The sequence below is a fragment of the Dryas octopetala genome, chromosome 8 (assembly GCF_963921425.1).
Source record: "Dryas octopetala chromosome 8, drDryOcto1.1, whole genome shotgun sequence".
In the NCBI taxonomy this organism is placed as follows: Eukaryota; Viridiplantae; Streptophyta; class Magnoliopsida; order Rosales; family Rosaceae; genus Dryas; species Dryas octopetala.
This window is the reverse complement of record NC_141373.1, coordinates 10,386,158-10,412,355: the sequence shown is the minus strand read 5'-3', so window position 1 is coordinate 10,412,355 and position 26,198 is coordinate 10,386,158. Positions and strand designations below refer to the sequence as shown.

At 33.3% G+C, this 26,198-nt stretch overlaps 3 protein-coding genes across 3 annotated transcripts; 2 read left to right on the top strand and 1 right to left on the bottom strand.

Annotated features, from left to right (window-relative positions):
- Positions 1 to 1,618: 1,618 nt before the first annotated feature.
- On the bottom strand, positions 1,619 to 6,522 carry LOC147277088 (subtilisin-like protease SBT3.6). The gene is made up of 11 exons (XM_086253779.1): positions 6,091 to 6,522; positions 5,884 to 5,975; positions 5,194 to 5,291; positions 4,919 to 5,074; positions 4,721 to 4,832; positions 3,936 to 4,479; positions 3,649 to 3,746; positions 3,296 to 3,538; positions 2,822 to 2,936; positions 2,524 to 2,740; positions 1,619 to 2,332 (listed from the first exon to the last, which is right to left on the bottom strand). The coding sequence occupies exons 1-11, from the start codon at positions 6,178 to 6,180 to the stop codon at positions 1,764 to 1,766; spliced, it is 2,334 nt and encodes a 777-aa protein (XP_086109905.1). The 5' UTR covers positions 6,181 to 6,522; the 3' UTR covers positions 1,619 to 1,763.
- A 1,701-nt stretch (positions 6,523 to 8,223) lies between these two features.
- Positions 8,224 to 12,045, top strand: LOC147277087 (heme A synthase COX15-like). The gene is made up of 7 exons (XM_086254426.1): positions 8,224 to 8,473; positions 9,595 to 9,893; positions 10,261 to 10,486; positions 10,569 to 10,814; positions 10,922 to 11,032; positions 11,400 to 11,531; positions 11,677 to 12,045. The coding sequence occupies exons 1-7, from the start codon at positions 8,309 to 8,311 to the stop codon at positions 11,845 to 11,847; spliced, it is 1,350 nt and encodes a 449-aa protein (XP_086110552.1). The 5' UTR covers positions 8,224 to 8,308; the 3' UTR covers positions 11,848 to 12,045.
- A 7,085-nt stretch (positions 12,046 to 19,130) lies between these two features.
- On the top strand, positions 19,131 to 25,065 carry LOC147277086 (cyclic nucleotide-gated ion channel 1-like). Its single transcript, XM_086255783.1, has 9 exons — positions 19,131 to 19,311; positions 19,417 to 19,534; positions 20,160 to 20,502; positions 20,647 to 20,841; positions 21,682 to 21,971; positions 22,532 to 22,625; positions 22,826 to 22,846; positions 23,772 to 24,011; positions 24,468 to 25,065. The coding sequence occupies exons 2-9, from the start codon at positions 19,446 to 19,448 to the stop codon at positions 24,978 to 24,980; spliced, it is 1,785 nt and encodes a 594-aa protein (XP_086111909.1). The 5' UTR covers positions 19,131 to 19,311; positions 19,417 to 19,445; the 3' UTR covers positions 24,981 to 25,065.
- The last annotated feature ends 1,133 nt before the right edge of the window (positions 25,066 to 26,198 follow it).

The window sequence follows — 26,198 nt, the reverse complement described above, 5'->3', positions numbered from 1 at the left end:
GAACTTATGTCGGCGACGTGAGAATACATGCGGCTGCTTGACCCAACACTGAATTGTTTATTCTGAATTCTCTGATATTGTAAAATTTAATAAAACATTGCTGTAATGTGTAAAGGATAGGGTATAAATTGATTAAACTAATTAAAATATCATATATCAGGGACCAATTTCACTCATGCCACGTGCCAAATTCAGTGGCTACAATCTCTCAACCATCAGGAGTTTCGTTCACCAAGCTAGGATTCTAACCCATCTTAAGACACTATTCAATTTATCAGAGAGTTAGTGGCAAGAATCTATAGTGAGAGCACCTAAGATAATTTAGTTATTTAATTTATATATTCGAACAAAAACTTCTTCAAAGTGCTAATTTTAATTAGTAATATATTTCAAACAAAAACTTCATGCTTTTACTTTACTTACTAATTTGTATTGGGCATGCCCTTCTTGGATTCATGAGTTGCCTTGATGCTGATGTAGCTGTTTATGCATGTTTCTCATTTGAAAACTCATTTCCTCATTTGATGAAAAAAAAAAAAAAAGAACCCTCTAAAATTGCTTTCAAATTCCATTTGATTTCTCATTAATGAAATTATCCTTTTGATAAAAAAGAAAAACAATCCAAGAAGCTAAAGTTTGTAGCATGAATAAAAATTAACAAGAAACCACAATGTCAGTCACTCTCTTCTTTGATTTTGAAAGTAAAAAAAAAAAAAAAATCTTAATTTACACTTTTTGTTGTTGTAGTTTGTTTGGGTTTCAATTTCTTCCTTGTAGCTTAAAAACGTATAATCTTACCTTTGTAGTTCACATTATATTGCAATCAAGGCTAATTTCCAAACTTTGTTAATGCAATAGACGAAATAATGATGTGACTATGACTATCCTTAAATTTTCAAATTTTCAAAAAGAAAAAAAAAATTATTTCAAATTCATGTTTATGACAGGTAAGTGGTTGGGAGGTTCTAAAGGCATTAAAGGACGAAAATACTCATGCTCGTGGCAAGAACATGACAGAGATGCCATCATTTTGTCTAATCTATTGACATTGTTAAGAATTTGGGCTTAATTGAAACCTAATTTATACTACAAGAGTATGATTGTACGTTTTTAAACTAGAGGGAAGAAATTGAAATTGCGAACTTCGAAACATTACAGGGGCTAGAGCTATTAAAAGCTGATGGCTGTATTGTTGAATGGACTATATTCATGCTCAATACTTTGACCATATTCATCCTCTACAGAAGCTGCAGAGAGAAGGACAACCAATTTATGAAGTTTCTTGAATGGACAAACATGCCATGAAATCTAGGCCCCATTTGGCATCCTTTTTGGAAATTGTTTTTGGTTTTCATTTATAGCATTTATAGATCAAATATTGAAGAAAATTTTTGAAAACAATTTTTGAGTAGAACTTTTTGACCTGTTGTGACCAGGGCAGACTTTGTTGTGACCGTGAATGCATGCATTTGCAAAATTGACATCCTCTTTCTCTCATTGCCCTATTTCTTTGTGAGAGAAAAACAAAGAGAGAAATAGTGAAAGGAAGAGAGAAAAAGAAAGGATGTGGGAAAAATTAGCAAAATTTTATAAACAAGAAAATTATGATGATTAAAAGATATATATAGCAGAGATGAAGGATTCAAACAACAGACTTTGAGGAATGCAGCAACAGAGGATACGTACATAACCATAAATCATTGAGTCATAGTGATACACTTATAATTACAATTAAATTCGGTCCAATAAACATGATCATGGACTCATGTGTCTGCATAAAAATCATTAAGGACAGTTCGAACCGTTAGTGGTATCCTCACTACATGCAAACCATCTTCCCAGAACAGATTTCCAAAAGAGAATCTTCCTTGAACTCTTATCAGGGGACAAAATGTAACCTTGAACACCAGCTTCTTTACAGTAGAATTAAATGACAAACTTGATGGTGTAACTCTGACAGACACGCCAGCAGGCGTTTGTACACGAGCAGTGTAGATGGAATTAACCGGACCTACATTTGTGACGGTTCTTGATACTGTCATACACTGCTTCAGCTCATGAATGGTGATAGAAGGCAGGTTAAGATTTACAATGAAGTTGGTTGATTTACGGCATGTGATGCTAGTCCTAGCCATTAAGCTGATGGCTGTGTTGTTGTAACCCATGGAGCAAAGGAAACGGATGTAATCAGAGAATTCTATGTCGTATATTAGACCGGGAGCTATGGCTTTGTTGGGATTGACATGACCACCACCATAGTCAAATGGATCAGCCTTCTTGTGAGGAGCTCCCTCAGCCTCAATACTTTGACCATACTCATCTTCTAGAGAAGCTGTAAAGAGAAGGCAATCAATTGTCTAAGAAATTTTGGTTGTGTTTGGTATCCTAGTTTTCAAAAGTTTTCTTTCTTATTTCATCCATAAATACCATTGACGAAAACAAAAACAGTTTTTCGGAAAGAATATCAAACGGGGCCTTAAATGTCTTGAATGGACTAAAATGCCATGAAATCTACTTTTTCACCTGTTGTGACCAAGGCAGACTTTATTGCAGCAGGACTCCATGTTGGATGGATGGCTTTAAGAAGAGCCACAATGCCAGATATATGGGGACAAGACATGGAAGTTCCTGATTCAATTTTGAAGATTTCCGGAGATGGTTGATTTTGGGTCAATTCTAATAGGGAATAAGAAGGGGACCATGAGGCTAATATATTTACACCGGGAGCAGCAATATCCGGCTGCATAACACAACACATTCGAATGTGTTAATCATGAAATCTTAAGCACAATCAATGAAAAATATATCATAGTTTCAGTACCTTCAGTATGGAAGGTGAGAGAGAATTGGGACCCCGGGAAGAGAAGAATGCCACTTCTGGGGATATCTGCTGTCCCACATGTGTTTTTGTCAGATTGAACTTGACTACGGGGTTTCTGTGGCATAGTCATTCTATAAGGGCATTTTCTTGGTTCTTCTCAAATTAAAGTCACACAGTTAATTTATTATTTTTAAGACAAAAGAAGGTAGTTAGGACTCCTATGCATCTATTCTCTTTCAAAGTGGATGCAATGAAGAATGCATATGCTTACAACACACATGGTGCTTGACAATGGAGATGGAAATTGACAAAGGATGTAAATTATATAGGGAAATGCAATTATTTCTTCTAAGAGGAGTGACACTGACAAGGAGTGACAGGAATTAAAACAAGAACACCATGATGCACTCTATATTTTTATTTCCAAGCAGTGAAGGTTCTGCATGAAGAAAAGTTACCCATACTAGAAAATACCTGGCTGCCCCAATGTATGTGAGCAGATATGTGCCAATTGCAAAGTCAACTTGGACACAAGGTAAACTACCCGAGGACAAAGAAACATCCTTGCTGGGAAACTGAGCAAAAATGAGACCAGCTCCCCTTGCGCTCATTACAGTTCTCATTGCAGTAGTAGATGACCTCTGCGATCGAGATTGGAAACAAAGAATCACCTTTCCACTTGCTAAAGTATCGTTCAGAGTTCCCGAGTCACAGGTTCTGTTAAAAGTGCAGAACATTAAGATGTGCATTCTCTAATGTGGGCTAGGATGTTCATGTAGAATTCACATTCAAAATAAGTAGAGAAAAGGTTGTCATAGGACTCATACCCAGCACTGTCTTCGTCTGCATCAATAGATGCAATGTCTGCTCCATATACAAGAGGGTAAAACTTGCTCATATCCATCCCTGTATACAAAGCCTGACCCTGTATGAGAAAAATAAATTTCATTTTTACTTCTATGTAAGTTATAGACATGAATTGATATTACCAACTAAAACATTTAGACGGAAATTCATAAACAAGTCGAAGCATGGAGAGCATAATTTTACGGTTCAGTTTCAAACTTGGAACATAACAAATTTTCATGGTTGAAAGAAGGAAGTGAAGATGTACCACTATAGTTTGGTTGTTTCCCAAGGTAATTACAGTAGGAAAAGCCCTATCAATAGTGCTTGCTGCAACAGTGAAAATCCAAGGAGCAGAATTTATGATAGTTTGAGGGTATGGACCGGAATTTCCAGCAGAGCTTACAACGGAGATTCCTTTGGCTACAGCGTGGAAAGAGCCAATGGACACAACATCTTCCACATAAGTAGCAAGTGGAGGCGAAGAACCAAGAGATACTGACAGCACATCCACACCATCAAAGATTGCATCATCAAATGCGGCAAGTAGGTCTGCTGAGCTGCAGCCACCAGTAGCCCAACAGACTTTGTAGATAGCTAACCGAGCTGATGGAGCACCCCCTCTTGCCAATCCTGCAGCTAGTCCCATAAAGCTTGCATTTTCGATTAAACCACCAGCTGCGGTAGATGAGGTATGAGTACCATGTCCTGCAGCATCTCGGGGAGATAGAAATTCAAACCCGTCGCTTGTATTTAGCTTCCCAAATTCAGCTTCGTATCCTTTAACGTACCACCGTGCACCAATTATTTTCCTGCCAAAATTATCACATCATAAGGATAGAATAAGTATTAAAGATGATGCTTGAGACTATCGATATCAAATATGGTTCGAGAGTAGACATCACAAATATTGACAGCAAAATTAATATTAAATGAATGATGTTGTAGTGAGGGACTATATATCAGTGGGAACACAACAGTTGTTGACTACAGTTATCAAATTAGGAAATAATTAACCACAGAACAACTTATATGAATGTGAAATCAATTAACCTGTTACAATGGGAGCGATTGAATTTTTCTCCTTCTTGACATATTCCTCTCCAACGAGATGGAACGTCTCCCATACCCTCATCTTTGAAGCTTTCAGACTCAGGCCAAATTCCTGAGTAACAAAATGAAAAGACGAGCAAAATTTAAACTTGATCTCAAACACTTATGTAAGCTTGTACTGAATTTCCAAACGCTGACCAGTGTCCATGACTCCAATAATAGACCCAGTGCCGGATTGACTCCTTGATAGAATTCCATTTCTAGTATGAGAGTTTAATTGCAGGAAATTCCAACTTCCAGTCGTATGCAAATTAAGAACTCTGTTTGTAAAGACATGAACAACTCCAGGGAAATCTGCATTGAGTTTAATGGAAAAGAAAATATTAACTACAAGTACTTTTTGGCAAAGAACAAGTCTGACTCAAAAAGAAAAAGCAAAAAACATAGTTTATAGTTCACCAACATTGTAACACCTGCAATAAGCTTGGCTTGAGGCCGAGTTAGGACAGCAGCGAACCCTGAAAATCCATGCTTGTAGCTGTACAGAATTGATTCCTTGGCGGCTTCTTTGCTGTGAATTTTTAATCTAGAGTTGTTACTTTCTTATAATTGCTCTAACCATGTCCTGTTAAAAAGTGCTTTCCAGATGATGTTTCATGTTACAGGCCTACAAGTAATTAAATGAATAACAGAATGCACTCTATGCTTGTGATATTGCAGATAAAAATACCATGCCCAAGCATACTAAATTAGCATGCTACACAGCAGCATACATGCACATGTCACAAGTTTCGGTGAAGGGAGTTTTCATGCCTTTCCTGTCAAAGCCATCATTCACAACCGGGGACAATGGTAAGTTTAAATTTCTAGCTTGAAATTGGAAAATGGGAAATTTAAAGCACAAAATGCTTCCAAATAGGTCTAGGGAGTTGGTTGAATATATTAAACTTCATACATATACAGGAATTGAATCTCTTCTCTCAGTAAGAACATACAGAATCATTTGCAATTTGGGCAAATTTATGTTCCTAACATAAAAATACAACATTAAGTTGTCTTCTTTTGCTGGTTTTAGTTAAACTCAATCACATATTAATAAAAAAAATTACTCTTATTGCATAGATTATACATTAGAAGCTAACAAAGAGGAGCTTAGAGCGAACCTTTCAAATATATATGATAGAATCTGGTGGTGAGACTCAGAAACCAGCTCAGGCTCTCCATATTGTCTTTCTCCCATATACACAATATAAACCTGCCAAGACCAAGAACCAGAAAGTGAGAACAAAAAACAAAAAAAAAACCCAGAAAATGAAATTGATCATATGGTAACCATTCAAGAACAAATCACATAATCAGTAAAGACTCACATTTGTGGAAGCAAGAGAGAGAAGGAACCAAGATTGTTTTAGGGTAAGAAGAAGAAAAAGGGTGCCAATAATCCCAGCAGGAGAAGCCATGTGAGAGTGAGTCCTGAAATTGGCAATGCCAAAAGACACACACACACACCTCTTGACTTATAAATTTTTTGGGGTTGTAGGCTGTAGCCTTTGTGTTGTTGCTGTTGTTGGTGGGACAATTGACAACAGTACTTCACACTAGTAACCTGCTCCACTAGTGGGACAGTCAGAGCATTCACATTGCACAATTAAATAGTGGTGGATTGTTAGATACATGCATGATTTGTTTGTCTTTCAGCTGGGAGTCTCAGAGAGAGGTGGAGATAAATGTGATGGAGAAGAACTGGGTCTACAGTACAGTAGAGGCCGTGGGAAATGGGGAAAGCCGAAAGCATTTCCAAAGAGTGTTGACTGAACTTTCCACATTTGGGATTGGGACCCAATGAGCTTGGTGAGGTCTCTTCCTTAACGGCTTAACTACTATTAATGTTGAATTCTTCGACCCAAAAAAAAAATGTTGGATTCACCAACTTGACTGTCTTGTCTCGTGTGTGGCCACTCAAGTCGTTGCTTTGCTTATATGGTACATTTTTTGTAAGTGGCTTGCAGGAAATGTCATGATGAGATGGGAGTATAGTACACTGTACACCCCCCTAAGCTGAAGTTCTTTATGATTCCCGATTCCCAATTCCCATAGTGGATTGGTAGGTAATATCATTTCTATCCCCATTCCGGGAGATAAGAATGGACCATTTTCATTTCATTTTTTAATGAAATTTTTATTTTCATTCCAATATTTGATTTGTGCAATTAATAAGAAATAAAAATTTGTTCAGCATTTTTAATAATATCATTATTTATTATAGAGTTTTTATTTTTCAAAACTTAAAAACAATAAGGACCTCATAGGTCGAAGCTCTGAGCATCTTTTTTTTTTTTACATCATTATCATTAATTGTATCATTAATTGTCCGACAATAACAATTAATTTTATCACGAAAAAATAATATATCTAGTAAAAATAATATTTATAGATATATTATTTTTTCACGTAAATATGACAAAAATTAATAAACCAAAATAAGAAGTCACATCCACCCTAAATTCAATAGTGACAATGCTTCCAAGTGAAGAAAAATTACATGTGTTGCCAAACACTCGGCGTTGACTTCTTTATCATTTGTAAAATTAAGATGAATCTTTTTAGCATTGCAAATATTAGACCGGTTAATATTACGCTAACATGTGTAGTGTAAACTTATGAGTCATTTACTATTATATAACTCTTGAAAATCCCTTAATAATTTTTAAAAATTCTCAAAAATAAGTATTCATTTTATATTAACATATAAGGACAAAAGTACACCAACGGGCACGCGTCTCCGTTTTTCTTTAAATAGCGGCAATAATCGACTTTGCAATGATCTACTCTGCAATGTAGTAATTTTTGCGAGTGTTGCAACTGTAGTGCAAATTTCTTTTCTCCATTTTCTACTTGTTCTTATTTTTTTATTGAATAGGGCTTATTTTAAGTTTGTTTAGTATAATTTTGTAGGCATGAGAAATGTAACATATTGTCAATAGTGTATTAGTGTTATAACAAGGGTTACCTCAAGTGGTAAGAAATGGTGAACAAATGAGTTTAGACTGTTTAGTACTACAATAGGTTGAGTGACTGATCTCTTTTATTGAAAAAGAATGTGCAAACCAAACGAAGTGTGGGAGTTTATATTCTTGATTTTCACATTAATTTAGAATTTAACAAATCAATAATGTAAGAGACACTGTTGTTAAAAATTATTCAAATTATTTAGATCGTAATTAATGTGGAAGAATTTTATTTGTTTTTATGTAAATTCAATTTCAACCTAATTTATTCACAACTAATAAGCAACTGTCATATGACTCATATATTACTTGCCCATCAGATTGGGAATGAAATTTTTTTTTTTTGGGTTATGAATAGTTGCTTAAATTCTTAATGAAGTCGTCGTATGTGGTTTTAAGATAGAGTACGTGTTCGACAGCTTAAAGACCTCCCAAGACACAGTGGCCAAAAAAAAGACCTCCCAAGACACGGTGTCGTTTGCTACTCCAAGAACGCACATAACATAATAAGCCGCGGACTAGCAACTACCAAAACCGCTGCTAAACCCTCATCAGTTTACACTTCTGAGTGCAGAGGGAGATGTTTCGGAGCCGAGTGGTGGCGTTGTTTGTGAAGAACAATGCCAAGGCTCTGTACAATCTGAGGGGAACGACGTCGTCTAGAGTTTTAAACGAGGAGTCAGCTAGATTATTCTCTACGGGCGTCACAAGGAAATGCTTGGATGGCTTTCGATCTTTGTCTAAGGTTCCTTAATTTCTCTCTCTCTTTTTGTTTTTATTAGGAAAATAAATTTGAAGAACTTTAGATTTGGTGCTTCAGATTTTCGATGGTGAATTTGGAATGTGGGATTAGAAAAGTTTCGGAATTGGGACAAGCTTTGCAGTCCATTTCAGCTGTAGAATTTTATTTTGGGCAGTAGATTTTCTGATAATCAAATTCTTTTAATCAAGGATTTTGAGATTTGGCTGTGAATGAATGCATTTGGAATATTATGTCGGTAGCTGTAACGAATGAGGAAATGCTTTGATTGTAATTATAAAATCTTGAAATCAATGAGTAATAATACCATAACATGGGTTTTGGTTGTCTATGTTTTCTGGGTTTGGTTAAGGATATTTGTTGTGAGTTATTGATCATTGCATGACAGTAATTGAATGTCTACATTGCTATGACTTCATTGTTGGGACACAATCACACAAAAGACCCCATTTATGTGTGTGTATGTATTGACTAGAATGTGGGTTTTAGTGGTACATGGAAGAGGAACAAGAACCAAAGAACATGGAACCATATAGTCAAGCTTTATAATGCTTGTTGCTTAACTAAAAATTGAAATGCTACAGAAGTGCTTTATATTTGGAATAAATATGATTATAGCTTCAATAAAGTAAAAAGGAAAATTCATAATATATAACAATCTAGAGTGCTCACGTTTATGTTAATGTGGTGTGATGAATGTCTACCATGTTTTGGATTGACAACCCTGGATTGCAGTTTTCTAGGGTAGGAATAAATTCTAATGAGGATGCATATTATATTAAACAGAGTATTTGAAGGGTGGAAAAATGAAAAAATAATAGCTGCTGACTAGGATGAGACCACTGAATTATATTGGAGTAGCGCCAGGAAACTATGGCTTTTACTCTTTTATTTTTTATTTATTTTATTTATTTTTTATTTATTTTTTAGTTTGACTGTCAGTTTTTTAAAGTAACTCCATTATCTACGATGAATGCATGCATAAAATGTAGCAAAAACAAATTTTTGCAATTTAACTTCATGCAAACATCCAAACACACACTTTGTTAGGATGGAATATTTTGTAAACATAATAAATAAAAAGGAAATTCTTATGCTGTTTTCAGGGTAACTATGTACCATCTATAAGGAATATGTCCACTGTGGCTTCTGTAGGCATCAAAAACAAGGAGGGATTGAAGCTTCTTGTAAATGGAGGACCTCGTGCTCAGAAAGCGGTTGGAATTTGGCTTTTTGGCTCTGCTGCATGGGTGTTTAGTATGGTTATTCTTGGTGGCATTACACGATTAACACGGTCTGGTCTTTCAATGACTGATTGGAAATTTACTGGGGGGCTCCCTCCTCTCTCAGATGAGGACTGGTTGGTTGAGTTTGAGAAGTACAAGCAGTCCCCTGAGTATAAGCGGTAAGTGCAAAATCCAAATTGCACTGTGCATATTTGTAGCAATAATTTTAGTTTGCATTTTAAGCCTTATGTAGATAGTAGTGCTACAGTAAACTTGTCTCTAAACTTGAAATTACATTAGAAGCCTTCCAGAAAAATGGCTTAAGTTTGCTTACACATGCAATCCCTTGCTAGTTGGCAGAAAAGCAGAAAATATGTGCTTTGAAGGACTATTTTAGTGATGATAATTTTAATGTTCATGTATCTATATAGCCTTTTTTATTCTGTTAGACAGTTGTAGGGTTATTGATGTTACTATGTTGCTTCTTATGGGAGTTGAAGTTCTTTTGGACCTTCATGATGTTACCTGGTTTTTGATCTCTTGCAGTGTAAACCGAGGGATGAGTATTGAAGATTTCAAATTTATCTATTGGATGGAATATGCACATCGTATGTGGGGAAGGGCACTGGGTATTATGTTTGCTTTGCCATTCTCATATTTTCTTCGTAAGGGATATATTACCTTACAACTTGGACTGAGACTTGCTGCTCTTTTTGGCCTTGGTGCTGGGCAGGGTCTAATTGGCTGGTGGATGGTTAAAAGTGGTTTAGAGGTTAGATACGGTTTCCTTTGTGGTGGTTTGGATTGAATCTAAAAACTTTTATGGGTGTTTGAAATAATTTCGTTTCCCACAGGAGCCAGCATCTGAATATGCTCAGCCAAGAGTAAGCCCATACCGTCTCGCAGCTCATCTTACTTCAGCCTTTGCTATATACTGTGGCCTTTTATGGACTGGTCTTTCTGTTGTCATGCCTGAGCCACCTGCTGAATCAGTAGCTTGGGTTCATGGGGCAGCAAAAGTGAAGAGACTTGCTCTTCCTGTAAGCTTACTTGTCGGAATTACTGCTATCTCAGGAGCATTTGTTGCAGGAAATGATGCTGTATGTAATTCACGATTTGTTTCTTGCCTTTTACAATGAACTAAATGGATGATATGTGATTTTTGCTGAGTGATTTATTATAAATATGCTTATATGTGGATTTCCAGGGGCATGCTTATAATACTTTTCCAAAGATGGGGGACACATGGATCCCCGAGGATGTTTTTGACATGAAGCCACTAATCCGGAACGTCTTTGAGAATACATCTACTGTGCAGGTATCTTCACTGACCAAAGATTATATTCTAGCGTTTAGAATCTTAACATTGCTATATGTTAGCACTAAGGTTGCTTTTTATAATAATAATAAAAGTTCAAATATTACAATAAAAAGAAGTGAACAATTGGGAAGAGGTATTATTTCAAGTTTTTCCTTCGCTAACAAAACTGTTGAATTCATTAATTTTCAAATCATTACTTTTGGGCAAATAATTTAGCCTCTGAGCTTATATTTTCTTTAGGTGACTATGCTTTCTAAAATTATTGAATTCATATGTCTTAAACTATTGGCTTCTTGAAGATGAAAGGTATAGTTATTAGCATTTTATAATTCATAGCTTCACATCTATATTTCCCTGTCTGTAGCTCGACCATCGGATCCTTGCAACTGCAACTTTATTTTCAATTGGCGCTTTGTGGTGGTCAACAAAGAAGTTTGACATACATCCTGCAGTTCGATCTTTGATTGGAGCTACTGTTGGCATGGCTGGCCTTCAGGTATAAATGCTTTCCAATTGTCCATTCATTTTTTGTCTTCTTATATCTAGAAACATGGTTTCCCTTTGCTATTAATTTAATTAGTATGATCAAGTTGATTTAAACTTAAGTTTCTCGATATAATTACTATGTGTTAATGCTACAGGTCACACTGGGGATATCTACACTTTTGTCATATGTGCCTGTTGAGCTTGGCACGGCACATCAAGCTGGGGCTTTGACTCTCTTGACACACATGATCCTTCTCAATCACAATTTGCGGAGGCCATCACCGTCCCTTCTTAAATCTCTACCTCAAGTTGCAAAGACAATCTAGATGAATTTGTGGTACAATTTTGTAACAAGGATTGGGCATTTTAATTGGATCGGAGTTAGCTTTGCTTGTACTTTAGTTTTGCAAATGTGGAGAAATGTGTTTGTTTTGCTTGTCCTTGAGTTGGGACTAATATCCCATTGTAATCAAGTGGCCATCAATTCCTCATTGTTAATATACTGAAACCTTTGCCAATCAATGTTTTCTACTATTATATATAACTTTTGGCAACGAAGTGATATCACCACCAGGAACCTTGTGGAAATGCAATTTGGTCTAAGGTAGCATATTCCCTAACATGTCTATACTGCTCTGCCATAACCCACAACTATGTTATGGAAATTGGGTGTTTGAGACAGTGCAAGTTGAACAACCCAAACAGTAGTAGAAGAAGTATCATTGTATTCACAAGCTCTCTTGTGCCTTTTTTTTTTTTTTTTTTCTCAGTAACAGTTTGATTTCTGAATAATTTCTGGACCATTATACAAAATCAATAGGGAACCTGTCATTGAACCCTAAAGTTTAACTTTTCTCTTGCTTGCAATTCACATAGGGTCAAATTATGGTTTTGGTCCATGTCATTTGAATTATTTGTTATTGTTAGATTTATCTTTCACTTTCGTTAATGTGGTTTCAATTTGCTATGTACTATGTTTTAAAAACTTTTTAACCACGGATAAACAAAACGTACTTTGTCTAAGTTGGCAGAAGAAATAATCACTTAGCTCTGCAGGGGTATTTATGTTATTAGGTTCTTTCAACAAGTTACGATTTTGGTTCATGGTAGTTTGGACCGTTTTCCACTTTGGTCTTGATTATTTCGATTCTGCCATGCTCTTGTATTTTAAAAAACTTTTCAAATAAGGACAAATCAACAAATTTGTCAATTTTGACCATGGATGAAAATATCCATTATATCATTGATATATTTGTCATTTTTAGACTTGGTGAGTGTGTGACAATCACAATTTTTAAAAATGAGTTAAAATATTTTTAAAGGGCATGATAGTAATTTAACACTAGAAATAGCATCAGGTCACCCAAATTAGGTTGGGCCCATTGACTATTATGTAATTAACAAATATATGTATGTGACTATTATGAAAACCTAAATTATATTTTGACTATTATGAAATTTTTAAATGTTTTATTGATTTATTTGTAATTTGCTAATTTTTAAATGACCTTTCTTTTTTTAATGATTTTATTTAGCAAAGGGCATTTCAGGGTTTATATGATTGTAAAATTATCATATGACTCTCTTATAATAAATTTCATTCACTTGACAATTTAATTGACTAAGTACATTTTTTTTTTAAATTTTTGAAAATCATGTGGTAGGTACTTGATCTTCTTTAAGGATCAAAACATCATTCCACCTCAACCCTTAAGTCATTTTGTGTGTGACACGTGATCTTTTTTTGATGAATTATGTAACATAGATGACAAAATAAGCCAAATTGACGCAAAATGAAAATTATATCACAGTTGGTGGGCAACTCAGTTGGAAAGGCTATAGAGTTTGCCCCTCTGCACTTAAGTTCGATTCCCCCCTCTAAATAAAAAAATAGAAAATAAAATTATATCATATAATGATCCAAAATAAAATTCATATTATGAAATTACACGATATCCAAAATAGAAAATTAAGATTAAATACCAAATCCTAATAATTTTTTATAATATCATGAAAACCATATAATATTTCAATTGAACTACCAAATTTAAATGTAGTTTTTAGATTATGTCACAAACATGTTGACCTCTTTGTTTTGAGTCTTTCCATTTGACAATTTTGTTCTTTGGCCCACATTTTATGGGTGTTAGTTAAAATTTATAAGGTTTTGACAAAATTATCTTTGAGGCTTTTATATTGTCTTGAAAGTTGACTAATGTAATCTCAACTTTAGATTTAGTTGTGACTGTACGAGACTCACAACTTCAAATTTAATTGTGACCGAACGATAGTTATAGCTAAATTGTGAGACGGTCACAGTTAAATTGTTACTGAATTGAATTTTTTTCAGAAAAATTGTACTACAATATAATATAAATAGAGGTTAAAACAATACTTTTACTCAAAATAATACCTATTATAGTTGTGAGAGTTGTTTCTTTCAACTTACCAAGACAGTCACAACTAAATTATGAGACAATCACAATTAAGTTATGCCTGGATTGATTTTTTTTTTTAAATTTTAATACAATATAGTATAAATTAATGTAATATTTGTGATGTAATTTTATTTTTTATTTTTTTATTGTAGTGGCATGTGATGTAATATTTGTGAATTCTAATATATTTTACTTTATTATTTTGTTTGACTTTTCAACTAGTACCTAATCTAAAATGTTATTAAATTTTGGTATCTAAACTAAAGAGTTATTAAAATTTGATATTTAAAATCAATGGACCTTATCCAAAATTTAAGTCCTTTTGATAAATTTTTTCCTTTATTTTTATTGAAAATAAAAATAAATCAGATTGACGCAAAATGAAAATTATATCGCAGTTGGTGGGCAGCTCAGTTGGAAAGGCTATAGAGTTTGCTCTCTGCACTTAAGTTCGATTCTCCCCTTCTAAATAAAAAAAAAAAATTATATCATATAATGATACAAAAAAAATTCATATTATGAAATTACACGATATCCAAAAATAGAAAATTAGGATTAAATAGAAAATTCTAACAATTTCTTAGAATAATATAAAAACCATATAATGTTTCAATTGGACTACCAAATTTAAATGTAGTTTTTTAGATTATGTCACAAACATGTTGACCCCTTTGTTTTGGGCATTTCCATTTGACAGTTTTGTCTTTTGGCTCATATCTGATGGGTGTTAGTTAAAATTTATAAGGTTTTGACAAAATTGCCTTTGAGGCTTTTATATTGTTTTGAAAGTTGACTAATGTAGTCTTAATTTCAAATTTAGTTGTAACTATACGAAACTCACAACTTCAAATTTAGTTGTGACTGAACGACAGTCATAGCTAAATTGTGAGACAGTCACATTTAAGTTGTTATTGAATTGAATTTTGTTTAGAAAAATTGTACTACAATATAGTATAAATAGAGATTAAAACAATACTTTTACTCAAAATATCTATTACAGTGGTAGGAGTTGTTTCTTTCAACTTACCAAGACATGACTGGATTGATTTTTTTTTTTTAAATTTTAATACAATATAGTATAAATTAATGTAATTTTTGTGATGTAATTTTTTTTTATTTTTTTTATTATAATGGCATGTGATGTAATATTTTTGAATTATAATATCTTTTATTTTATTATTTTGTTTAATTTTTCAACTAGTATCTAATCTGAAATGTTATTAAATTTTGATATCTAAACTAAAAAGTTATTAAAATTTGATATTTAAAATCAATGGACCTTATCCAAGATTTAAGTCCTTTTGATAAATTTTTTCCTTTAGTTTTATTGAAACATGTAAAATGAGTGTTTGAATTATTTATAGGACTGTAATTTCAGATTTTTAAATTGGACCAAATTGATATTTGGGTGAAAGTTAATGCACGTTATGATAAAAGAGTCCCTTATTTAATAAGTGAAATTATTATATTTTTTCTTCTTTTCTTTTCAAAAAATGCAGGCATCTGCAGGAAAGGCGGAAAAGGCTTTTGCCTTGCACCACCTTTTGGACAGAGACCGGAAGACCTCACTCTTTTTGGTGAGAGAAAAGATCTCACTCTTTTTGGTGAGAAAAGACCTCTCACTTCATAAAGCCCTTTCTGTAGTAGCTTTTAGAAAAAAGCTCTAAAGCCTCTGTGAATGCCATTCAATAGAGCCTTTTTTTGTACTTAAATTCTCATTCAGCAACAAGAGTAAGAAAAAGTTTATTTTCTACCATGGGAATGAAATTGACTAGTTTTTATTTTTATTTTTTTTCTTTTACTTACCATTGTAATTTACTTCTCTATTAATATTGTATATTTGTAATTTGAGCTATTTATTAATCTTTTAAAAAGTTTACCAATTAATAACATCCGATTTTAAAAGAAAAAAATTGTGTAGCTATTTTCATAAATATTATGTGTAAATACATATAAAGGAGCCCGCCTAGGGCCTTTCAAATGTTTGGACCGACCCTGAATGAGTGTTTGGATGCTCCTTAACGGAGAAGCGTTAGACCACTCATTATAGAACACTCATTAGAAATTGGTAAGTATCCGTAGGTGTTAATTAATTGAGAATAACTTGCTTGCCTCTGTGATAGGGGCAGGCTTGTGTAACGGTAGTAAGAGAAAGAGAGCAGAATGAGAGGAGAGAGAGAGAAAGGGGGAGAGAGAAAAAAAAAAGATGAGAGAAATAGAGAGAGGGGGATACCAGATCCCCGTTTCAAGTAAGTTATTCTCAAATTAATTATATATTTTTGATCCCTTATTTTGTAGTGTTGAAAAGTTTATAGTGAGTGCATGTCAATCAGTACTACATGCTTGATATTGGATTTTCTTATGTTATGAGAAATGCTATCTACTTTCTTTTCTGATCTTCTTCTTTATTATTCTTATTCTGCATTGTAATTTTATATTAGGAACAATTCATTTTCTCTAAAGATTATTTCTGTAAACAATTAACTAAATTAAAAATTGTTTGGTCATGTCACAATTATCAAATAAACAATGAATCAAACTTGTTACTAAAATTGTTAGTTTATTTGATCACAGTTACATAATCAAACGATTTTCGATTTAGATAATTTTTGCAGAGGTGATATTTAAAGAATAGTGATTGGGTTTGATCATAGAATCTTCTTCAAACGAACCAGCCTATTTCCTTTATAACCCCCAGAACTTCTTCGTATTGGCTCCGCTCCATGCCTCATTTCATAGCGAACCTCAAAGCGGCTCTATTTCATTATATTCCATCCATATCCAAATTCCATTCATTTAATATACTTTTGGTGTCATTGAGATAAGAGATGTTGTTTCTAGTCGCCCCTGGTAGAGTTATTACGCGGAAGTGCTAGTGTGGGACAATCCACTTTGACTTGCTTTTATATTTTACGCACTTTTGTATTACTTCTTCTTACTACCGTATTTATGTTAATGCACTTCCCAATGATACGTACAAGATTCGTCACTACAAAAAGGATAATGGTAACCCCACCATTAACTATTTCATTTATGAATTTCATAGTAATAAAAATACATGTCCTACCGAGACTTATTTTACATATAATGGATTTGCCTGGACCAATACATGATTTTCTTTTAGTCTTTCTGGGATTCGGTCTTATACTAGGACGTATAGGGAAATTTCCGAACGAACAATTTCAACGAAATCTTTCAATTTCTTATTTTTCTATGTTCAACTAATAGTCTAACAAATGAATAATTCCGATTATTAGACTACGTTGTATAATAAGAATAATAAATGAATAGGTTGGAAGAGAAGGTAGAAATAATAAGATAGATTACATTTCTCTGCGTTAATTATGTGTTTCAAATGATGCAGTAAATAAATAATTGGTGTAGGGCCGTAGGAAGTTGTTGAGACTTGAGAGAGTCTCCTACTTAGGGGTTGGCAATGGGTCGGGCCCAGCTCACCAGGCTCGGGCTTGAATTATAGGAGCCCAATAGGGCTTTCGGGCCAGGCTGGGCTTTAATACACAAGCCCAAGGCCCGCCCATTGGGCTTTGGCTTGCGGGCTTGGAGGGCTAGGCTCGAACCGGCAACTCAGAATGGGCCCAAAGCCTATTTAGACACATATATATATTTTCAATAAAAAAATATAAGATTTTGGCTATGTTGTGATTTGAATATGAGACCTCACATAACAAACTTCAACTCTCAACCAACTGAGCTGACTAGTTTATTTTTCAAGTTTGTGAATCATAACATATTTAATAACTCTTTCGTTTGTTTACTTCAATAAATTATTAATATGCTTATTAAGTTATTATATAATACTATTATGTTAGTAATAGTGTAATACCATAAATAATAAACTTTTAAAATTATATACAATATTACAACTATAATAAAACATAAATGTAAATATGTTTTATTATATATTTTTATAAACAAACGATGCAATTGTGTTTTCAACGATCCGAACTGTTCAAATTTTAGTTCATCACTCAAAGATAATTCGTGCAAAAAATTAGCTCAATCAGAGATGTAAAAGTGATATAACGGTGGTCGAATTAATGAACGGTCGTGGTTTTTCTAATGATGATCGAATGGGTAGATGAATTTCGATTTGGCCGAGTTTTTGTAAGGATGATCTTTGACTATGAATATAGAAAATGAACGGGTCAGATTGTTGAAATCACGTTGTGGGTTTCATAATTATGGAAACAACAAGGTTTCAACGGGAAAGTTATTAGAATTATACTCTTCAAGTGTATTTATATATAGAAACTCATATGTCGATTGTGTTTTCAACGATCCAAACCGTTCAAACTTTAGTTTCCCGCTCAAAGAGAATCCTTGCAAAAAATTAGCTCAATGGAGATGAAAAAGTGACATAATGGTGGTCGAATTAATGAATGATCATAATTTTTCTACTGATAATCGAACATTCGAACGGGTAGATGAATTCCTATTTGGCCGATTTTTTGTAAAGATGATCTTTGACTATCAACATATAAAATGAACGGTTCAGATCGTTGAATTAATGAACGATCGTGGTTTAATAACTTTAATTATAGTTGAATTATAAAAATTTATTATAATAACTTTAAGAACTATAGTTGTAAATTTGTAATGTTATATATAATTTTAAAAGTTTATTATTTATAGTATTATATAGTTTACACTATTACTATTTACTAACATTATATGATTATAGTATTATATAATAACTTACTAAGCATATTAATAATTTATTAGAGTATACAAACGAAACACCTATTAAATATGTTATGATTCACCAATTAGACAAATAAACTAGTCAGCTCAGTTGGTTGGGAATTGAAATTTGTTCCATAAGGTCTTATGTTCGATTCATAACATAACCAAAATTCTATATTTTTTTATTGAAGATATATTGTGTGTAAATGGGTTTTGGGCCAAGCCTAAGCAGGCGGACTTCGGGCGGCCTGTGGGCTTCAAGGGGATGGTCCAAGCCTAGCCCAATGACTATTCGGGCCGGCCCGGCCCGGCCCAAATTTTGGGGCAGATCAGGCTTCGGGTGGGCTTTTTGGTGACCCTACTCCTACTCTCCTCCCAAGTCGATGCTTGTTTTGGCCGAAGAGGATAAATTTATATGGAAAGACTTGGGAACGAGAAGACCCATATAGTCAATACAAAATTACAAAGTATTACAAACTATGGTAAGTCAGTTGTGCCTTACTCTCAGAGTCTCAGATTTAGTTTCTAAGGGGATTTGGTGCATCTTCATAGCAGATTTCCGTTGCAGTTCTTACCAGATATAGTTTCTGCCACTCGGTCTTTGTTTTGTCCAAATTAATGCCTCCTAGCTAGTTTGACACCATTGAGGTCCCTCCTCTCTCTCTCTCTCTCTCTCTCTCTCTCTCTCTCTCTCTCTCTCTCTCTCTCTCTCTCTCTCTCTCTCTCTAACTTGGAGTTCCCCCAAATTTGCAGGAGCCAACAATCTGAACTTATATATAGGCATGGGAGACTCCGCAGTAACTGTACTTGTGAATAACCTCCCGGTAGAGTCGCCCCGAAAAAATTATTTGCCACTGGTCGGACTAGTGAGGTAAGTAGTTTCTTTAGCTTAAGCCCATTCTCAATTTAAGATACTAAATTATTATTATTATTTTTTTATTATTTTAATAATTCAAACTGTATGTCATTTTATATTTCGTACCAAGCCGAAACACTTTGTATTGATGGATCGATAGCTTGGCAAAATAATTTTTTATTTATTTAAAAACTCAATTGTGATTGTATGTGAATTATAATTTTTTGACTAAGTTATAGTCATAGTTTATTTTATTTGACTAAGTTTTTTCAAAGCTAGATTAGGATTTAAAGTTTTAGCTTTAATGTTTAGTTTCTAGATTTTAGGACTTCAATTTTCAAACCTAAATATGAAGGTTTTTTTTTATCGGTGGTCTAAAAAAATCAATATTTATGGTTTAATAAAAAAGGTTTTGCTTTATATTAGTAATTTAGTACCCAATTAAGTTAAAAAAAAGTAACGGTTTACTGTTTTGCTGAAAGAATTTTGACATTTGTCAACCTTTTACTTTCTTTATCAACCTTTAACAAGTTTTTTTTACCTCTATTTTTTATTTTTATTTTTTTTTACTTTAGCCTCCTCTAATGTTTATTCTTTCTTATGGGTGCAATTTATATGTTTCTTTTGGCATCTTGTTCAGTATTATTGACCATTGGAGATCAGTCATTAAAGAGCCAACATCGACATCAACAAGGAAACGAATCTTTTCAATGTGGAAAATTATATTTACACTTTCGTGTGTGCTTGCTGTCTCACTTGATCCTTTGTTTTTTTTCATTCCTATCACCAATGAGGATAACAAATGCTTTATGCTGGACAAAGAGTTAAAGACAGCTGCTATTGTTTTACGATGGATCACAGATATCTGTTATATAGTAGACATTATCTTTCAAATTTGCATGAGACTTGCAGCTGTGACGTCTACGAGGACTTTGTGGTCAAACATTCTTATTAACATTTTAGCTCTGCTTCCCATTCCACAGGTAATGAAGCTTTTGTCGAGTAATATATATAACTTGTTTTCCTATAATCTCTTTATTTGTTAGGAGTTAGGACATGTCAATATCAATCTTTATTTGGTACATATAATTAGATTTAAATTAATGTTGCGTAATGTATATATTCAGGTCATCATTATCTCTTTCTTTTCAAAAATGAGAATCTCGGGATCTTATACATGGACGTTTTTGAATTCTCTTGTTATATTGCAATATGTGCCACGAGTTCTTCGTATCTACCTATCATTGAACAAACTTGACAGACAGATTGGAGTATGGGTTCATGTTATATTCAGTTTCTTTCAGATCATTCTTGCTAGTCATGTAAGTTTCATTCTTTTCTTTATTTATTTTAAAGTTTCTTTTATATTAATGTTTCAAATGTTTAATTAGTTAGATCTTAATGTAAAAAAAATAATATTATAAAGACTATATCCTATACTCTAACCATAAATCCTAAAGCTAGGAATAAAAGTTAGACAATATTATCCTTAAAATTAATAATCAAACCATTGAATATAGCCTCACACTAACATCTCCCAACGACTTCAACCCAATGACTCGTGTGGTTTCCTTTTTTTATTTTTAATTTTTAATTATGCAACATGTCCTAGTAGTTGACTTTTCTGGTCTTACCGCATTTAGAACTGGAAAATAATTGATCTTTCAACTAATAAAATTTGAATTTCAGGGACCTAATTTAAATTTCTTATAACATATATATACACAGTAATGATCACTCGCTCACCATAGAGCGCGAGAAATTCTCCGCTCACCTAATTATCCAGCAACGAATTTTAATAATCGGAACTATTCATATTGTAGGACATCATTCAAAGATCATCCTTACAAAAAATTAGCCAAACCGGAAACTGTTTAGCCAGTATATTACTGTCAACATCATTTACCCCTTATCTGACGAACTGTATTTGTCTGCATAGTTTGGTAGACCAAACAATTACGAATTTGGCTGATTTTGTACAGGGACGACCCTTAAGAAGGGACTTAAGAAATGAACGGTCCCGATCATGGAATTCCCCGCTTTGAGATTGTTGGGTGGTTAGGTGAGTGGGGAATTCCCCGCTCTCCGGTGAGCAAGGGATCATTTATGTATATATACATATATATTTTAAGATTTATCTAATTGTTTGATTGGTCATTTAGGTACTCGGAGCTTTTTGGTATTTTTTGGCTATTCAACGAGAGATAATTTGCTGGAAATATGCATGTCGAAGTAAAAATTGGTGTGAGCCTAGTGCTTTTCGTTGTGATAACCGTACATTCACAAATGTAACACTTCTCAATGATTTATGCCCTAAAAACCCACCCAATACAACGCTCTTCGATTTTGGTATATATCTTAATGCGCTTCAGTTTGGCACGAGTTCAACAGAATCAACGGATGTTCTACAAAAGATCTTGTATTGTTTTTGGTGGGGTTTGCAAAATTTAAGGTATCATATAATCCGTTTTATCTTATAAGAGTTTCTTAGAAAATTTGCAAGTAGTATATTCTGCTTATAATTTTTGTATTGATATCGTGATTATGTTCAAAATAATGGTATTTTAGAATTTAAGGTTAGGATTTAGTATGTGAAAAAAAGAGGGTATATATGTTGTGAATGAGGTGTTCTCGAGTTGTTATTTGCAATCTGTACCAAGGAAAGCCTGTTGATAAGCTTAGTCACAATGTAGTAATGAACTTAATATAATGAAAAGAAAAATAACAAGTTAAAAAAAGAATGTTTCCTAATAAAAGTAATTATTGGGTATGATCACGATTGGAAGGACCTTACGACTCAATGAGTTCCTTAAAGGCTCAATGAGTTCCTCAAAGCACTTCCTCCTTCCCAAATAAAAAATGAGTTCCTCAATAAAACTTAAGACTGAATGAGCCTAAAATCTTCCCAACTGAACTAAAATTTTCTTAATCACTCTGATAGAGCACATCGAATTTATTAAGTCAGAAGAATATTGTATCTTTTATAATATTGTTCCATTTTCATATTTGCAGTTCTTTGGGTCAAAACCTCCAGACCAGTATCGATGCATCAGAAAACCTCTTTGCGGTTCTAACATTTTTTCTCGGCATACTACTATTTTTAGTACAATAATGCTAGTTGTCCCATATTTTTTTTCCCACATTTGTATCCCACATGATGTGTCATTACTTTACTGGAAAGGTATTTCCTTTTTCTTTTTTAGGTTTTATTTTTTAATTTTTAGTGTCCAATGTATGAATGCCATGTAAGATGGTATGAAATTGTGGTATAAAAATGTGGTAAGTGTAGCATTACTGTTTTTAGTATATGTCAATGATATTATGGAGGTTCGTGTTGAGTTTTTTCATAATTTTATTTTATTTTATTAGCTTCTCCTTTCATAATTACTTCCTACGTACTCAAAATTAAATTAATTAGGCAAACAGAGAAAATCTTCTGCATGAATCATCTGATATATCCTGTTGCTTATCACTAGTTCACTACCTAATCAATAATCTTTTTTTTTTTTTTTTTTTTTTCTGTAGAAAAATAATTCATTTATCTTAGGAATATTATTATACCTAATCAATAATAAGAAATTAATTGTTTTCAGCACGCTTCACTAATTTGTGTATTTAGATGGAAGATTCAGAGAAGTAATTAAGTACCCCTTCTTAGAAATTCAAATTTCATCCTTAAATGAAACCTAATTTTCATTAAACTCGGGTGTAATTAGTAATGTACCTACAAATAATAATGTGCATACATGTATGTATGTAAAGTCAAAGGATTAAAATCAAAATCCAATCTAACACCTGGGCTTAATGAATGCATAGTGACTATATATTGTGTTAAACCGTTTAATGAATAATATGTATGAAAAATTCTTGGTCATTCTACCTTATCAACATCTTCAAAATTAAAAACCGAAATTTCATAGGTAATTTTTTTTTTAGTTACATTGGAGGAAATCAAATCTGGCTTGGACCTAACATAATCGATCCTAACCGTTATCCCACCTATATCCTCACCACTTGGACTAACTCAAAAAGTAATTTCTTAACTAATTTTGAATATTATATGATATATATAGTCTTTAATTTGTTAGATGGTACGTTTAGATTGTAATTAATTATATAGTTCAATCTTGAAGAACTTGTAACATATTATTTTTGCCTCATTATCTAATGTACTGATGGATTAACCTACTGCTTTTTTATATTATCTGATGCAATTAACCAACTTAATTACTAATTAACTGTGCAATATTAGATACGTAATCAGCTTTCAATGAAGCATACAGAGCTGACGAAAGGCAAGCATCTAGAGGTACAGGTGTGGTTATCTAAAAATAGCCTCCCTAAGAATTTGAAGAGAGCGATCATGCGAAACATACAAAAACTAGTTAAAGAAAAAAGAGCTGTTAATCTGGAGACTATCCTCTCTATTGTTCCCTTGAGAGTTGCAAACAATATCAAGTACCATTTATGCTTCGCTACAGTAAATAATAATGTAAGTTCCTCTCTCTCTCTCTCTCTCTCTCTCTCTCTCTCTCTCTCTCTCTCTAATATCCAGAAGTTCTGAGAGATTAGTAAACAAGCCATATATAACAACAGTTAATTAATATATTTCTTCACAACAAGTTCACAATCCATCTGAATGACAAATTTTTTTAATGGAAAGGTGGTATGTTGATCGATGTAGTGCAAATTAAAATTATAACATGTGTACAGTCATAAATATTTAAAGAGTAGTACGTATTATATTGATATCTAAATTAACCATATTTTTAATGATTATACATGTATTATAATTTGAGTAGATTTGTAATACAATATCAATATGCTACGTAGTGTTATCGTCATAAACAATGATTTTTTCTTATCCGTATACATTACAATCAATTAATGATGTTTCATTTTGGATTTATTTGTCTTTATTTATTTTTCTTAAATGTACGGACTGTAGGTACGTATCCTACGCGAAGTTTTGGGCGTAACTTTGGACATGCCAGAGCTGAAAGTAATCTGTGAAAAGCTTAAGCCAATGATCTATACAGAGAACACCGATATTATTCAAGAGGGGAAAAGACTTGATAGGGTGGTGTTTTTCATGCAAGGCACTATAAGCATTTCAAAATTATCAAATGCAAATACGCAGGAAATTACTGTGGGGAAAGGTGCAGGGAAAAGTGATTACCACATTGGAGAAGAAGTTCTAAGGTGGGCATCAGAATTTAAATGCTCTCCCACCTTGCCCACCTCGCTTGAAACTATTAAGTCCATCAAAGAAGTTGAGGCCTTTGATCTCACGGCCAACGACTTGAAGAGCATATACTATAATATTCTCTGGATGCATTTCAGAAAGATCTCCCAACCAACGGATGATCAGTACAAGCACTTGCAGAATGCGGCAGCCGCTTACATACAAGCAGCCTGGCGCCGCCATAAGGGCCATAAGGCCACCAAGGCTAGAAAGTAGTATGTGTACTGCCATATCAAAATGTTGTCATTTGTGCGTTTCTCCATCGGATATCTCCTTGCTTTGTGCTGCTTTCTTTTATTTTTTTGGTGAAATATATGTACTGCTTTCATTAAATTAATAGCCATTGAGATCGACTTGTACATAAGGAGCTATGGAAGTAATGAATTAAGGGCATGTTTATTAAACTAGAACGAAATAAAGATGAATCGGAATGAGTATGAATCAGAATCAAATATTTTCATTAACGTTTTTACTAACTGTCAGAAATCATAATGAAAATAAAGATCACGTACTAGTCGGTTTTATTTGAAACAATGATTATACACTCTTCGTATGTCTGAAGTTAATTACACCTATCATAAACCATCTTGGTGATTTTAGTAAACTTATTTTGGATTTGAAAAATATGGATGTGAAAATTGATGATGAAGATCAGACTTTAATTTTGTTTTGTTCTCTACCTCCTTCGTTTGAACATTTTGTTGACACTATGCTGTATGGAAGAGATACGTACTATCTTTATGGAAGATGTCAAAGCAACTTTGAGTTCAAGAAAATTAAAGAAGAAAATATTTGAAAAGTTGATGATATTCCAGCAAAGGCTTAGGTTATAGTAAAGGCAATTCGAGATCCAAGTCTGTTACCAAGAAAGGTAAATGCAACTATTGTCACAAGGAAGGGCATTGGAAAGTTGATTGCCTTAAACTCAAAGATAAATCTTTTGATGGTATCAGTCTGTTGACCAAGGCGATGGTAAACTTGAGCAAATGACAAAAAAATTTGTATTCAATGGATTTGAACTTGGGTGAAAGGATATGGTTTGTGGTATAATTGAGTTTAATATTATTTGTACACACTTATCTGACCACATTAGTTGACCATCTTATGTGGTCGTTGATCTGGTGATGCTATGTAATTAATGGCACAAGCTGATATGCAAATAATTAATTAAAACTTAAAATTCAGGTCAACCATTAATTGACATGACATGGCCATATCAGCTGCTACATAAGATGATCAACTATAATGAAAAAATTATTGGGTATAACCGATATACCGCCAAGTGGTGTAACCAATCTAACATATATGTTTATATTTGTAAGGTATAGTATTAAAAATATCCATTCATATTATGACACATAGATTAGTTATAATATGTGATTTTTGCTGAGTGATTTATTATAAATATGCTTATATGTGGATTTCCAGGGGCAT

What these genes read in the sequence shown, in the direction of transcription:
- LOC147277088 (XM_086253779.1), bottom strand. Translation starts at nt 6,180, where the DNA reads ATGGCTTCTCCTGCTGGGATTATTGGCACCCTTTTTCTTCTTCTTACC. An exon ending in CTATCATATATATTTGAAAG is followed by an intron (nt 5,292 to 5,883) that starts GTTCGCTCTAAG and finishes AAAAATTCACAG; the next exon opens with CAAAGAAGCCGCCAAGGAAT. An exon ending in GCAGACGAAGACAGTGCTGG is followed by an intron (nt 3,539 to 3,648) that starts GTATGAGTCCTA and finishes CACTTTTAACAG; the next exon opens with AACCTGTGACTCGGGAACTC.
- LOC147277086 (XM_086255783.1), top strand. Translation starts at nt 19,446, where the DNA reads ATGGGAGACTCCGCAGTAACTGTACTTGTGAATAACCTCCCGGTAGAG. An exon ending in CTCTGCTTCCCATTCCACAG is followed by an intron (nt 20,503 to 20,646) that starts GTAATGAAGCTT and finishes GTATATATTCAG; the next exon opens with GTCATCATTATCTCTTTCTT. An exon ending in AGATCATTCTTGCTAGTCAT is followed by an intron (nt 20,842 to 21,681) that starts GTAAGTTTCATT and finishes TTGGTCATTTAG; the next exon opens with GTACTCGGAGCTTTTTGGTA.
- LOC147277087 (XM_086254426.1), top strand. Translation starts at nt 8,309, where the DNA reads ATGTTTCGGAGCCGAGTGGTGGCGTTGTTTGTGAAGAACAATGCCAAG. An exon ending in AGAATACATCTACTGTGCAG is followed by an intron (nt 11,033 to 11,399) that starts GTATCTTCACTG and finishes CCCTGTCTGTAG; the next exon opens with CTCGACCATCGGATCCTTGC. An exon ending in TTGGCATGGCTGGCCTTCAG is followed by an intron (nt 11,532 to 11,676) that starts GTATAAATGCTT and finishes TTAATGCTACAG; the next exon opens with GTCACACTGGGGATATCTAC.